We start from the raw sequence: 16,249 nt of genomic DNA on the forward strand, positions 1-16,249 counted from the left end.
AAAGTCTATCAGTTGATTGTGATGTGTAATTATTTGCACAATAATTAGGGGCCAGATTGTAGGAGCCATATATTGTTTATGTGGTTTCTTCCTATGTTGGGATGCGTGCTTGTGTGTTGTGCACGAGCCAAGCGTGCGCACGCTCCACTTTCATAGTGACTGGTGGTGTCACATCTTTCTTATTAGTTGGTGCACTCACCTGTGTGTAATTATTGTTTTGGTTTTGATCTTGTGGTGGGGTGATCGTGGGGAAGAAACTTTTTGCTGACCGTGAAAACATCGTTAAAATCATTTTGGAAAAACAATCGTGAGCGCACATATGTGAAACAGAATTGTGAGTAAAATAAACGTCAAATGTCAATGGCTTCCGCGAAATTCATGCATTACTGGAAGAGTTTTGGATATGATTTCGGACAAGAGTGGACTGGTGCGTACAGTAAGGATTAAAACTAAGTCAAGTGTTTTGGATCGGCCAATTACAAAGGTCTGCATTCTGCAGGACGCAGATGAGCAGTGAAAATTGGGGATTATGGATGTCAGGACCGCAAACGCTGACAAGGGAAAATCGGGGTTGTACAAAGGTTTATTGTGACCAACAGGTATCAATCCAACATCCAATGAGGCAAGGTAACTTGCAATCGAGTATAATATTAAATAGGGTGTCTATAATTACGGTCGTCGGGAGACGGCAACGAAAAACGCTGGAGGAGCAATCTCACACCAGGAAATCAAAACGAGAAACAGAAAACGCTTGCAACGCAAGGAGACCGAAAACGACAATGGCTTGCCACCAAAGGGCAAGGTGAATCCAAATACGAAAACGAGAACAAAAGGCGAGCCGAGAGTAGCTGGAAGCAAAGGTAACAAAACTCACAAAATACAACACACGGAATCAACGTGGCGAGAACTATAGCGAGGGCACATGAACAAGAGCAACGTGGGATCAGAGCTACGTGGGTCAATAATCCGACGCGGACGTGTCGATGGCTTAAGTAGTCGGTAATCAGAGCTTCATTGAGCGCAGCTGTTTGGCTCGTGAGCGCGTCTCGCTCGCGACCGGTCCCCGGGTCGCGCGCCGCCGGCACACGCCCACTCAGCTGTAACGAGAGCAGACGGATCGTGACAATGGACACAAATTTTTGATTGACATTGATTCATGAACACATCTGAATGAACTTTATAATTTTTGTCTGTTTTTTGGGGGGGATTGACATTTTTTGTGCATGACCTCTACTATATTTTCAATTCTCTTTGTGGCTTGGGATAATTATATGATCATTACGTCTCTTACAATTGATTGGGATGTAATTATTTGCACAATAATTAGGGGCCGGATTGTAGGAGCCGTACAGCGTTGGGTGGTTTTCCTTTGTTGCAATGCATGCTCGAGTGTTGTGCACGCACTAAGCGTGCACACACTCCACCTTCATGGTGATTGGTGGTGTCACAGGGGGGGAGTGGTCTTCTCTTATTAGTAGGTGCACTCACCTGTGGGTAGTTGTTGTTTGGTTTGGATCGTGTGGTGGGGTGAGCGAGGGGAAGAAAGCTTTTGCTGACCGTACAATTCAGCGTAAAAATCATCAACTGTGAGCGCAACGTGTACTGGACTTGAGAGTAAAACAACCGTCGAACGTCGTCCAACTCTTGTTGCGGAGAAAAGGAGAGAGAGAGCTGATCAGCCAAAGAGAGCGACAATGAATGACAAGTAAGTTGCCTGTCATTTGCTTTCGCGATGGATGCGCCTCTATAGACAGCCACCAGTTGGGATGCGCGTCATCAATATTTCCACCCCCCTTGTCTTAGCCTGCCGTGGTGTAATTTAAGTTGGACGCCACAACAATTAGTGTAAACTGTTGCTGATGATACACACACATGACACAGGAAATAACAGCCCCTTCTGGGATTTAACAATGGATGTCTTTCCATTTTTTTGTTTCTTAACTCCTATAAAAAAACTTGTTCATTGGCCTGCTCGTCATCGGTTGAAAAATGTACTATTACCTAAAGTAATTCAGTGAAAAATCTTGGTGTTATAATTGACTCAACTGTCTTTTCAAATGCAGATTAAGAATATCACTAGAAATGCCTTTTTTTCACCTCTGCGTTAATGCTAATATCCCTCAAATTCAGCTAGCGATGCAGAAGACATAATTGATGCATTTTACTTCACGCTTTGATAATTGTAACGTGGGTTCCTTTTATTATAAGTCTGCAGGTTGTACCAAATGGTGTTGCTAGACACCTGACAAGGACAAGAAACTTCAATCATATTACCCGATACTAGCCAAATTGCAGTGGCTCCGCGTCCACTTGAAATGCAATTTCAAATTTTTATTTACCTATAAAATGTTACACGACTTAGCATCTTCCAGTCTCTTGTGGTGCCACAGCTGTTGTGAAATGCGCCATATAAATAAAATTGTATTGTATTGTATTGTATGTTCTGTCCCGAAAACCCTTTTCACAAAGCGCTGGTGTTTTAGTGATTCTGAGAGCCAAATAGAAGTCTGCAGGTTCTATACCATTTTCTATTCAGACTCCAGTCCTATGGAAGGGCCAACCCATGGAAATTGGAGCCACTACCTCAGGAGAAATGTTTTAAACATGACTTAAGACTTCTCTCTGGAGCGTACTCTTCCATTTAGTTGAATTACTTCTTCGTCTGTCTGACTGATGCTTCTGATGATGATAAAATTGGAAGTTGCTGCCGGGATTTTGCACCAACTGACCAGTACAAGATCGGAGGGTGACTACATCTTTCACGGAGCAGCGTGGAGATTTCTGCATTGACCAACTGGGCTGAAGGAGTCTTCCGGCAGCGCTTCATCTGATTGAACGGACTTTCACACTATTTCAGTTAACATTGCATAGCATCATAATATGTGTTAAATGCTGCCCACATGGCCGCCATTGCTGCCTGTTAAACCTGGAAGGGGGATTCCACCATCTTTGGGCCCTTTTCAGTTTCTCGTTTTTCCCAAGATTTATTTATTTATTTTAGTTTTTCCTTGGGGGATAAGGTCAGGTTGTTATTATCATTTGTCAACTGTGCATATATGAAGCACTTTGAGACATTTAGTAGATTTTTTGACTGTATGTTCCAATTTATTTTAGATAGCAGCATTGTGTGATAATACATAGTGAATATATTTATCATGTGAGATCTGTTAAGGTCATCATGATGCATTAGTTGCTCACAATTCTTCACAGGCAACTCTTCTTAGCAATGGGACTTCAGACATTTTCTGAAACAGAACAAACACAGTTCAGTTGAAAATTGTATTTTGTCATGTTTGTGGCAGTTTGTGATTTTTTTTTCTAAACAATCAGGAGGTGTCAGAATTTTGTATCGTCCTATTTGTTTTCTAAATAGTGGATGCAAAGATTTAAAAGCTGTCTTACATCCTTTACAGCATGAGAAACTTTATTTTCTGGATTATTCTGGATATAATGGCATAACCTGGGTGGAAGGATTAACCTCCAAGTTGAGACTTAAAATTCCTTGAAACACAAAGGATGGTTCTTGGCCCTAAAATTGCCTCAGGCAACACCAGAGTATCGATAGAATTCACCTTGTTTCTGTCAACAATCTTGGAAGGATTACCCCAATGAATGAATTCCGCCGTCCTTCCATTCCAGGCAATAGCATTTTAATAATGGAACACAAGGAGAAAATAAATTACACAGCTAATTTTATTTCAGACTATCAAAAACTGTTTCAATAATGAAATAAAACAATAAAATAAATAAAAATAAAAACAAACAAAAAGACTGTTGAAAAAGTGTACCGGATGCCACATTATTTTGAAGTTCTAAAAGGCAAAGGTAGCTGCGTGCTTGAGTTCAACATGGAGATGGCTCTCCTGTTTTTCAGTCTGTTTGTGTTGTATTGATGCACCATTATCACCTGCCAGAGGGCAACAGGTTGAAGCGTTGTGAGCTCGGGTGAGTATTCTACTTAACGATCCTGTGAGCTCTGCTGAGGCACCTTGTGAAGATGTCCGACAGAGAGGGGAGAGGGTAGCCAATAATCCTCTGCACTGTCCTCTGAAGCCTCTCTCTGTCTGCCACCGTACAGTTGCTCTACGAGGTGGAGACACAGTAAGTCAGCAGGCTCTCGATGGACGAGTGCTAGAAGGCCAGCAGCAGCTTTATGTCCAGGTTGAATATCTTGAGGACCTTCAGGTAGTGTAGGCGCTGTTGGACCTTCTTTATCACTGCATTGGTAACTTGAATGAGTGGACCCTCTCCACACACTCACCTTTGATGTAGAGGGGGGGTGGTATAGTCTTGTTCCTCCTGAAGTCGATAGAGGAGCTACTTGTTTTTTTCCGTGTTCAGCCAAAAATTGTTGCCCTCACACCAAGGCGTTAGTCTCTGGACATCCTCACTGTAAGCAGGCTCGCCTCCTTTTGAGATCAGAAATTTGATGGTGGTGTAGTTTGCATGGGCTGGGCTGCAGTCGTTGGGGTATATATATATATATATATATATATATATATATATATATATATATATATATATATATATATATATATATATATATATATTCAACAAATCCGACTAAAAAATTGTCAGAACAGCCTCAAGACATTGAGTTTACTCAATGCCGAATTTTGTAACTTTTCCGCGAAGGGCGTGGCCATTACGGTGCCGAAAAGTATGATTGTTATCTGTAGCAACAAAAGCTCCTGCAACATGACTCAGATGTTCTTATCTTCTCGAAATTTTTCACATTTGAGGATAGTCCAGCCCGGATGAGTGTTTAGGCCTTCAGGATGTCACAATACGAAATTCGTCATTTTTCGTGGAATATAAGTACATCCTCGTGTCTTTTTTACGTCATAGTGTGCAAAAGGGTCTTATCTGCATTGTAAATCATGTAAAAATTGACCGGGAGGTGGCTGTGGTGTAAAATATCCGCCAGAATCACGCTGCAGAAGAAGATTGTAGTTGGGTGGGGGAGCAGTGTTGGAGGTAGTGATGGGCATAACAGTTCTTTTAGGTGAACCGAATCATTAGAATCAGTTCATCAAAAAGATTCGTTCAAAAGAATCGTTGACCGAATCATTCATCGTTCACTCACTGACCCGTTGGGGAACGAGAAGAGTGACTACACGAATCGTTCACTCACCGAGTCCTTCGTGAACGGGAAGTGACGACACGAATCGTTCATTCACCGAATCCTTTTGTGAACGTGAAGAGACGACACGAATCGTTCACTCACCGAATCCTTTTGTGAACGGGAAGTGACGACACGAATCGTTCACTCACCGAATCCTTTTGTCAACGGGAAGAGACGACAGGTCTCAATCTCTGACTGAGTTGGTGAAGGGCAATACGTTCAGCCAAGACCCGCCCCCGCCTGACGCTGGCTGCGGGTGCTGATTGGTCGTTCACAAAGATTCACAAGTGAGTGACGGCTGAGTTCAAAATACCCGAGGAAAGTTACTCAGATGACAACTTTTTATACGCTCGTCTAAAGCCCATTTGACTACACGTCTGGTTGTTAAATTAGGTTTATTGAACACAAATAAACACAGCTCAAGTCAATATCACCACCTCCACATCAAATGCCCTTTATCTATTCGTTGGCATAGATGTACTATAATCACATCAGGCAAATAGTTGAATTCTTGTTCGGTGATAATGCACTGGACTTCCCAACAAAAAAAACAAAACAACAACAAAAAACAGAATAAAACACTCCAAAATAAGTTGCGATGTAAAATTTAAAACCAGCACCATTATATTCATGATTATAATAATGGTGATTAAATACTAACAGCAATAATAATCGCAGTAGACACTATTCCTACATATATAAACATTTGTTATTTTGGAGCACATAACACACAGCCATCACACGCCCGGTGTGTACTTTTTTTCACGCGTTACGAAGTGCAGGCTGTCAAATGAAGCGGATGACCGCATGTCTGGTTGTTAAACGTTCTGTTGCGCTGAATTGAAAACGAGAATTAAAAAAACACTCGAGCACCAAACAAGTTTTGAAATAGAAGTGCAATTTAATGGTAAAAAGCATTCTGATGATTGCACCACTTAATAGTTGCAGTCGACAGAGAGGATAATATTTAAGTGCACATATGTGCTATTTAAAATGTATTGGAATAAATTTTTTCAAATGAAGATGTCCCCTGTAACAACCTCATCTCCTAGCTGCAGCAGATCGGGGCGCCTCATCACGATCTGCAAGGGACTGTAAGTTTGTCATTCGCTCTTAATTGTTTTTATGCGCTTGCCGCTTGCTCCCGGTACTTGGGTGGACTTAGCATTAGCCGTTAACTTGCAGAAACGGATGCCAATGAACGGCGAGACAGGGAAAGAGAGAGAGATGTGGAAATAAAAGCAACAGTAAAAGTAAATGTGTGATAATTGTTCATATTTCTATAAATTACTTATTGTGAATTCAGCAGCCAAAGAGCTCCGCACATTGTTGATGCAAAGAAAGAATTGAATTTATGTAATTCAATAATTCAGTTTTCAATTCAATAATTCAGTTCTCAATTCAAATATTCAAGTTTAGCAATTCACATTCAAATCGATTTCAGATTCAGTTTCTAGTGGCACAAATATCAGGCCACAGGGTTGCCGCTAGGATAATCAATGGATTCCAGACCTTCAAAATGAAGGGGCTGATTAGCCGACGAGGAGATCTATGTATCTGGAATCCATGTATGTATGTATGTATGTATCTTCAGAAAATTTAAAACAGCTTCTGACTTTTGTGAAAAATGAATTGATCATATTGCAAAAAATGGTTTGACATAAATTATCGCTCTATTTAAACAAAGTTAATTGTTTTTGGCACTAGACCTATTAAACACCAAGTCAAATCAAGGTAGATTCCACTGAAATAGAAAGTGGACAAAATAAATTCCTTTGAGTAGTAATTGATGCCAAATTATCCAGGAAGTCACATATAGATAATGTAAAAAATAAAATATCAAAAATCATGGGGATCCGATTTAAAACCAAGGATGTACTGAATAAGAAGTCTCTATACACATTATATTGTTCACTATGATTACCATACCTGACTTATTGTGTGGAAATATGGGGAAATGCCTATAAAAACAACACTCTACCTCATTTCAAGCTACAAAAAAAGGAATCAGAATTCTTAATTGATCAAAATATAATGAACCAACTAATCCATTATTTATCAAATTAAACACCATGAAATTTTATGACCTTGTTGAATATCAAATTGCGCAAACCATGTACAAAGTACATAATAACATGATCTGCCACAATATTCAGAAGCTATTCACAATGAGACAAAGTAGCTATAACCTAAGGGGCACAAGTTTGTATAAAAAAAACAAGAACAAACATTAAGCAAAGGTATGTTTCTGTAAAAGGTGTTTTTTTGTTGAATAATTGACCTGAAAAGGTGTGAATCTTTTGTTGTGTTCAAAAACATGTTGAGAAGTAAAGTACAAAAAAAACTGTATAAATCAAATATAAGTAATTTGCTTAATTGTGAAATTTCTGTTATGTATAACGCTGAGTGTAATGTAAATATTATTATATATTATTAGATTTTATATGGATGATCTATTGTATTAATTTAAATTAAGTAAAAATGCACTGAGAACAGAGGGTAGGACTAGATAAGTTCTTCACTTCTTCCTACTCCCTATTGAACATGTAAACTATGCTTATGACATTCCTTTTTTTCCTCTTTCTTTTTCCTTTTAAATCTACTTATGACTATACACATTTATGATCTGTTTATATGTTCAATAAAAATCATCATCAAACCCCTTGTGTTGCTCCTCCTCAATGGGTCGCAAAGGCTTTCACAAGCCCCGGTCTGCCAGCGACCTCCCTTAGCCTGCCGAACACTCCCATGCCCTTCGTGTAAGCTCTGTCTTTGTGAAGATGGCCACGAATTAGTTAACCATCTTTCTGATTCATATTCAGATTTTGACATAGATTTTGTTTTTTCCGGTCTCTTTCCCAGTCATTATTCTAGCCTAGGAAGTTTTTGTAACATTTCATAACTTTTCCTATTGATGATCCTTTCCATTGATTGAGTCCCTTATGTGGGAGTCCCTTATGTGGGTGCCCACTTGGTCATTTACCTGGGAACTCCGCGGGGTGGCCAACGTAGGTGCCCAAGTAAAGATTGTTTCCGTAATTTCGCTTTTTCCAAATTGTCAATCCGAACCTGTACCCTTAGTGTATTTAATTAATTTAATTGATTAATTAAATTATTTGTTATAGTGCACTGAAAAGGGGAGCTCTCCAATCTTGTTGTACACAGAGTACAATGACAATAAAGTACATTCTGATTCTGATGACCCCACTAGGCCCCATGTCTAGCAGCCAAGCCCTTTTAAGGTAGCCCATCCGTAGTGTACCTGGGCCATCACATGGATGGTGTGTCAGACCGCCAATGAAGGCAGTTAAGTGTGAACCATGTGTATGATGTGTGTAAGCTAACGTCTGTATCGATGACCCCGCCAGCATGCCAAAAAACACAGCCTTGACTGCGTAAACATATAGCACAGTAGAATAGGAAACGTGAGGGATAAGCATCCCTTCCAGGAGAAAGACCAAATCACTGTTGTTTTGGGAACACCCACACACACAGAGTCGCATGGAGCTGAACTTACCCCAGATAAATCGTTTATTTTCCTGTGGAGTCTGCTCTTCAAGGAACACTGCGCAGATGTACTTGAGTACGCAGTGAAGGCAGTCTATTTTTGGCGTGCTGGCGGGGTCATCGATACAGACGTTAGCTTACACACATCATACACATTGTTCACACTTAACTGCCTTCATTGGCTGTCCCACACACCATCCATGTGATGGCCCAGGTAAGTCTACGGATGCGCTACCTTAAAGGGGCTTGGCTGCTTGACATGGGGCCTGGTGGGGTCATGTTCCTTTCCTCCCCCGACTTCCACATGTTTTATTAACCATTGTATGTGCTGCGGTTTTTTCCAGACTCAAACATTCATCCCTCTCCCAGTAATCTTTCCTCACAACTAAGATTTTGACACAGTAAAATGTGAGTACCGAAAAACCCTATAATGTCCTGTCTCCCTCTGTTGGTCATTGTCACTTTTCCTGGACGAATCGTACTTGTCATGGCAATTTCATTCCTGGATGACTATAAAAACAATTCCAATTCCAAGAATAGGTTTACCTTTTTTTTTAGGGCCTCCATTGATTCAAATTCCAGTCGAGCCAGTTTGATTTGAATGTGTTTGGGAACATCTGGAACCAGGAAGGCCAGGATAAACTTGAAGGCCAACAACCCATGCTGAAATTACAACATTGAAAATTATTGCACATGACATTTTTATTTTATATGCACATCTTTTTTCTTGATGAAAAAAACTGGGGATTTATGTGACAAAATGCAGTGTTTGTTCCTTAAGTTCATTTGTTTTGTTTAAAGTTTGTGCCACGTTCTTTCATTTACAGGTCCAGTCGAATGGTCTGAATATTGGCACTTATTTTGTTGTTCTAATCTTAAAGACCATGTGTGAAGTAAACTTGACCAATCGTAATTTGAGTAATTAGAATTAGAAATCCCTTTATTGTCATTGTACTCAAGTGTGCAACGAGATTAGAGGGCTCCCCTCTCCAGTGCAATACAACAATAATACAGACAAATATATAAATTAGATAAATAAATAAGAGAGTGCAATGGAATTTAGTACTGAATAGGGTATATAAAAACACATCACAATGCTGTTCTGCAAGGTAAGGGTGTTCTCGTGTGTGTGTGAGAGTTCAGAATGGAGATGGCTCTCGGAGAGAAACTGTTTCTCAGTCTATTGGTCCTCGATTTGATGCATCTGTAGCGCCTGCCAGAGGGCATCAGGTCGAACAGGTGGGAGTTTGGGTGGGTATTGTCTTTGACGATGTTGAGAGCCCTTCTGAGGCACCGGGCGGTGTAGATGTCCGACAGTGAGGGGAGAGGGCAGCCAATAATCCTTTGCGCTGTTTTGACTGTCCTCTGGAGCCTCACTCTGTCCGCCTCAGTGCAGCCGCTGTACCAGGTGGAGACACAGTACGTCAACAGGCTCTCGATGGACGAGTGGTAGAAGGCTAGCAGCAGCTTCCTGTCCAGGTTGAATTTCCTGAGGACTCTCAGGAAGTGCAGACGCTGGCGGACCTTCTTTACCACTGCTGTGGTGTTGTGAGTCCAAGACAGGTCGTCGGAGATCTGTACTCCCAGGGACTTGAACGTGTGGACCCTCTCCACACTCACTCCTTCGATGCAGAGGGGGGGCGGCACCGTCTTGTTCCTCCTGAAGTCGACGACAATCTCCTTTGTTTTTGCAGGGTTAAGGTGCAGTCTGTTGTCCTTGCACAAAGCTGTCAGTCTCTTTACCTCCTCTCTGTAGGCTGTCTCGTCACCTTCCGAGATCAGACCGACCACTGTCGTGTCGTCAGCAAACTTGACGATGGTGTTGTTGTCGTGGGCCGGGCTGCAGTCGTAGGTGTAGAGGGCGTACAGGAGAGGGCTCAGCACGCATCCTTGAGGGGAACCGGTGCTCAGCATGCGGGTGGAGGACGTGTAGGGGCCGAGCAACACAGTCTGGGGTCTGTTGGTCAGAAAGTCCTTAATCCAGATGCGTGTGAGGGCAGGGAGGCCGAGAATGTCCAGTTTGGCGACGAGGATGTCTGGGATGATCGTGTTGAATGCCGAGCTGTAGTCCACAAAGAGCATCCTTGCATCGCTCTGCTGTTGTTCCAGGTGGCCCAGCACAACATGCAGAGCAGTGTCGATGGCGTCCTCAGTGGATCTGTTAGCCCGGTATGCAAACTGGTAGGGGTCCAGAGTGGGAGGAAGGCAGTCCCTGATGTGCTGGAGAACCAGCCTCTCGAAGCACTTCATGATGACTGGTGTGAGAGCAACAGGACGGTAGTCATTCAGGTGGACGGCGGGTGACTTTTTGGGGACAGGAATAATGGTGGAAGTTTTCAAGCAGGAGGGGATGACTGCTTGAGCCAGGGAGCGGTTGAAGATCCTGTAGAAAACATGTGTCAGTTGGTGGGCACATGCTCTGAGGACCTTGCCTGGTATTCCGTCGGGTCCAGTAGCTTTCCTGGGGTTAACCGCCAGGAGCGCGCGCCTCACATCGTGTTCCTCTACGATGAGTGGGGGGGAGTTGGAGCATGAAGTGCGGGGGTGTGACGGTTGGGGCGAGTCAAAGCGAGCGAAGAAGCAGTTAAGCTCCTCTGCCAGCGATGCACTCGGGTCTACAGAGGTCGTGCTGCTGCCACGGAAGTTGGTGATGCTCCGTAGACCCTGCCACACCTCCCGTGGTCTGTTACTGGCAAGGTGGGCCTCCAGCCTCCCCTTGTAGGTTGCCTTGGCTAGCTTGATGCCTTTGCTCAGGTCAGCACGGGCCACCCTGTACTGGGCTTTGTCGCCTGACCTGAAGGCAGCGTCACGGGCCTTGAGGAGAGAGCGAACCCTGCTGGACATCCAGGGCTTCACATTTGGGAAGGTCCGTATAGTCCTGTGTAGGGACACAGTTTCCATGCAGAACTTGATGTAGTCCAGTACACAATGTGTGTAGACATCAAGGTCCTGATGATCAAAGAGGTCCCAGTTTGTGTCTTGAAAGCAGTCCTGTAATTCACTCATGGCGTCGTCACGCCAGGTTTTCACAGTCTTTGTGGTGGGCCTGAATCTGCGCCTGAGAGGGGTGTATGCAGGTGCGAGCTGCAAGGACAGGTGGTCTGACTGGCCGAGGGGGGCGAGTGGGAGGGCCCTGTATGCGTGCTTGATGTTCGAGTACACATGGTCGAGAGTGTTGTCTCCCCTCGTTGGGCACTTGACATGCTGGTGAAACTCTGGGAGTACAGTCTTTAAATTGGCCTTATTAAAGTCTCCCGCTACTACGTGAACGCCATCAGGGTGGGCCCGCTGATGTTTATTGATGACGCACGCGAGTAGCGAGAGCGTCGTGCTAGTGCTAGCGTCGGGAGGGATGTAAACAGCTGTGACAATCACGACCGTTAGCTCCTCCGGGAGAAAATAAGGCCGGCATTTAACGGACATGAACTCGATGTCGGGGGAAGAGTGCTTCTCGACGATCGTGCTATCGCCGCACCAGTTCTCATGCACGTAAACACAGAGCCCCCTGCCTCTTCTCTTACCGGTGTCCCTCGTCCGATCCGCGCGATGTAGCGAGCGCCCGGCCAGCTGGATGCTAGCGTCGGGGACGTCTGCGTGCAGCCAGGATTCCGTGACGACGATCACACTGCTATCTCGCACATAGCGGTTTCCCAGGATTTGTAATCCCAGATCGTCGATTTTGTGGACCACGGATCTGGCGTTGGTGAGGTACAGACTCGGCAGTGGTTGCCTATGGGGCTGCCGTCGCAGCCATTGCAAGACACCGGACCTGCAGCCCCGCTTCTGCTTCCTCTCTCTGCGTCGCCTGCGCCGCCTCCCGGTCCCGATGACAAGCCACGGTGAGCCGGGCAGCCTCGCCAGTTCGTCCGGAATTTTGCGATCATAGCAAAATTCCTCTGTGATGGTTATTTCCCATCGATATCCAATGTCCACGATGTCCTGGCGGGTATATCGATGTTGTGCCTCAGTTGGTGCCAATAAGAGCAAGCAAACACTAATAAAAAGTAATAAGGAGCACTGGGAGGGAGAGCTGTTAGCCGCTGCGTCTATGCGCGCCGCCATCTTGAAAATAAAATAAATTAATGAATTTTGAGAATACTTTTTTTTAACACAAACGCCCTAGACCAGGCATGTCCAAAGTCCGGCCCGGGGGCCAAATGCGGCCCGGGGTCAAACTTAATCCGGCCCGCAGCCTCTGTAATAAAATTAATACATTCTGGCCCGCACATATACAGTACTGAGTGCGCGCTCTTCCTAACTGCTGTTCTTAATTTACCCACTAGAGGCAGTATCACTACAAGGCATCAGCCCGGGTGACCTTTACCCCCAATTTATAAAATGGCGACAATAAACAAAAAAAGGAAAGTTGACTGCGAGGGTCGACGCTTCAAAGATGTGTGGAAATTGGACTATTTCTTCACAGAAATACGTAACAACTGTGTCTGTCTCATTTGTAAAGAGACCGTGGCTCTTTTTAAAGAGTTCAATGTCAAACGACATTACCAAACGAAACACGCTGACATGTATGACAATTTGACCGGGGAGGAACGCAGCAAGAAATTGGCGCAACTTGAAGCGGGTTTATTCTCACAGCAGCAGTATTTTGCAAGAGCCCGAGAGTCAAATGAGAATGCCACGAAAGCTAGCTACGAGGTAGCAACACTGATCGCGAAGCATTGCAAACCTTTCACCGAGGGTGAATTTATCAAAGACTGCATGATGACTATGGCGAAGAAAATATGTCCCGAGAAGCAGCAAGAGTTTGCCAAAGTTTGCCTGGCACGTAACACCGTAGCACGCAGGATTGAGGAAGTGTCGTCAGACATCAAAAGACAATTGGGGGTCCAAGGAAAGGAGTTTGATTTTTTTTTCGCTGGCTTGCGACGAAAGCACAGACGCCTCGGACACTGCCCAGTTGCTTATTTTTTTGAGAGGAGTGGACAATGAAATGAACGTTACTGAAGAACTACTTGACCTGCAGAGCCTGAAAGCCCAAACGAGAGGAACAGACCTATTCTCTTCTGTTTGCGCTGCCGTGGATGACTTAAAACTCCCGTGGAATAAAATTTCTGGGATTATTACGGACGGCGCACCATCCATGGCTGGCGAACGAAGTGGATTAGCGACACTAATATGTAACAAAGTAAGTGAAGAAGGGGGTAGCGCTGTAAAACTCCATTGCATCATTCATCAGCAAGTTCTGTGTGCCAAACATCTCCAATACGAACATGTTATGAAACCGGTGATAAAGGCTATTAACTATATTCGCTCCAGAGCGCAATGCCACCGCCAGTTTCAACAGTTTCTCAGCGATGTTCATGCAGAATATGGAGATGTTGTCTATTTCACTGACGTGCGATGGCTTAGTCGGGGTTCTGCACTGTCGCGCTTCTACTCTCTTAAGCAGCAAATCTGTGAGTTTTTGGCTGAAAAGGGACAACCTATGCAAGAACTAAATGACCCCATGTGGCTAGCTGATTTGGGTTTTCTAGTTGACATTACAAAGCACCTTAATGTCCTGAACACCAGTCTCCAGGGACCAGACGGAGTCATAAACCAACACATCAAAGCCTTTGGAATCAAGCTCAAACTGTTTGAAAGACACCTGTCGCAGACCCAGCCCAATACTGCACATTTCTCAGCGCTGCAAGAAATCATAATCAGATTCCCAGAGAGCAATATCAGTGCACAAACGAAGAGGTACGCATCAGATATGAAATCTTTGGCTGAAGAGTTCACACAACGCTTTCGGGATTTTGCAGCTATTGAGAAGGACATCGCTCTTTTTTCATCACCTTTCTCCGTGGACACAGACAATGTTCCAGCCCATTTACAGCTGGAGCTCATTGAGTTGCAGTGTGACGCCGAGAGCCGTAGTCGGCACCAGCAACTTTCTCTTGCCAACTTTTACAGAGAGCTGGATAAAGGCAGGTTTCGAGAGATTCGAGAGTTTGCTAAGAAAATGTTGAGCTTGTTTGGGTCGACGTATTTGTGTGAAAAGACATTCTCTGTAATGAACTTAAATAAGAGTCGTCTGAGGACACGGCTCACAGACTCTCATCTGCGAGACATCTTGCGCATTAATACTTCTGCCTTTGAGCCAGACCTGGCCTTTGTGCTGCAGTCCAGATCTCAGTATCACCCGTCACATTAATGCAGGCAAGTCATTTGTCATTAAAATAACTGACTTAATTTTGTTTTGTTCAGTCACAAATTCAGACAAGTTGTCGGTTTTCATTCCAGAATAAAATTTTCAATCAACATTTATATTTGATATGTCATATATATCAAATTAGTCCTGCACTTGTGGTAATCATTTCTGTTTTTCAAAAATTCTGTGGACATTGAACTCCCATGATGATAATATAATTCATGTTCATAATATAATTCATGTTCAAATATTATTTGCACTCAAGAGTATAATTACTTCTGTTTAAGAATAAAAAGTTAAGCAAATATTCAATTGCATGTGATGTTCATATTTCAAATGAACCAAAATACATGTTTGATGGTTTAAATGCAAATAAAAAAGCAAAATGTGAAACACAGAATCGCTTGCTAAAATGTGTTTGAATATATTGTTGTTTATGCAGTGAATGTCAGCCGAGGTCGGCCCCCTCCACATTTTGCAACTTCAAATCCGGCCCGCTTTGCAAAAAGTTTGGACATCCCTGCCCTAGACTCATAGTACCCATATAAACGCCCTAACAAAGAAAATGCTTTTGTGTGAAAATCTCCGGAATCGTCAGGACTTTCCAGAAATTCTGGAAATGTACAGAAACACACATTTGCTAAATGTTTGTTCTTGGTTTGGATTTTTCATACAAACTTGTGTCCCTTAAGTTATAGCAACTATCTCTCATTGTGAACAGTTTCTGAGTATTGTGGCAGATCATGTTATTGAGTACTTTATACATAATTTGAGCTATTTTAAATTCAACAAGATCATAAAATGTCATGGTGTTTAATTTTATAAATAATGGATTTGTAGGTTCATTAAATGTTGATCAATTAATAATTCTGATTGCTTTTTTTGCAGCTTGAAAAGAGGTCAAGTGCATTTCCCCATATTTCCACAAAGTAAGTTAGGTATGGTAATAATAGTGAACAATATAATGCGTATAGAGACTTCTTATTTAGTACATCCTTGGTTTTATATAAGATCCCTATAATTTTTTATATTTTATTTTTTACATTATCTATATGTGACTTCCAGTATCATTTGGCATCAATTACTACTCAAGGAATTTATTCTCATACTCTCTTTCTATTTCAGTTGAATTTACCTTGATTTTGACTGTGTGTTTGATTGGTCTAGTGCCAAAAATCAATTAACTTTGTTTTGTTTAAATTGAGTGATAATTTGTTTATGTCAAACCATTTTTTAATATGATCAATTAATTTTCCACAACAATCAGAAGCTGTTTTAATTTTTTTCCAGAACAATAAAAAGAGAGAGAGAAAGGATCTCCACATAGTCTTTCTGGACCTTGCCAATGCCTTTGGCTCGGTGCCCCATGAACTCCTGTCTCCTGTCTGCCTTTGACTTCTTCCACATACCTGACACCATCACAACCCTGGTTAAATCCTACTTCTAGGACGTACAGTTTTGCTTTA

At 42.9% G+C, this 16,249-nt stretch overlaps 1 protein-coding gene across 17 annotated transcripts in view; it reads right to left on the reverse strand.

Moving 5' to 3' along the window:
• Positions 1–565: 565 nt before the first annotated feature.
• ano10a (anoctamin 10a) overlaps positions 566–16,249 on the reverse strand; it is a 117,624-nt gene continuing 101,940 nt past the window's right edge. For 9 of the 17 annotated variants that reach the window (XM_088287120.1, XM_088287106.1, XM_088287107.1 and 6 more), the window contains 4 exons: positions 9,179–9,295; positions 3,199–3,245; positions 1,489–1,643; positions 566–1,097 (listed from right to left, as the gene is read on the reverse strand). In XM_088287120.1, coding sequence (XP_088143246.1) covers positions 1,012–1,097; positions 1,489–1,643; positions 3,199–3,245; positions 9,179–9,295 — 405 coding nt within the window. In that variant the 3' untranslated portion in view covers positions 566–1,011. Of the gene's footprint in view, positions 1,098–1,488; positions 1,644–3,083; positions 3,246–4,589; positions 5,385–7,785; positions 7,896–8,642; positions 8,741–9,178; positions 9,296–16,249 lie in introns of those variants that run through there. The other 8 variants (XM_088287115.1, XM_088287109.1, XM_088287111.1 and 5 more) reach the window with 7 other exon arrangements.

This window comes from Idiotropiscis lumnitzeri, unplaced genomic scaffold (assembly GCF_059441095.1).
Source record: "Idiotropiscis lumnitzeri isolate Australia: NSW breed Sydney's pygmy pipehorse unplaced genomic scaffold, RoL_Ilum_1.0 HiC_scaffold_26, whole genome shotgun sequence".
NCBI lineage: Eukaryota > Metazoa > Chordata > Actinopteri > Syngnathiformes > Syngnathidae > Idiotropiscis > Idiotropiscis lumnitzeri.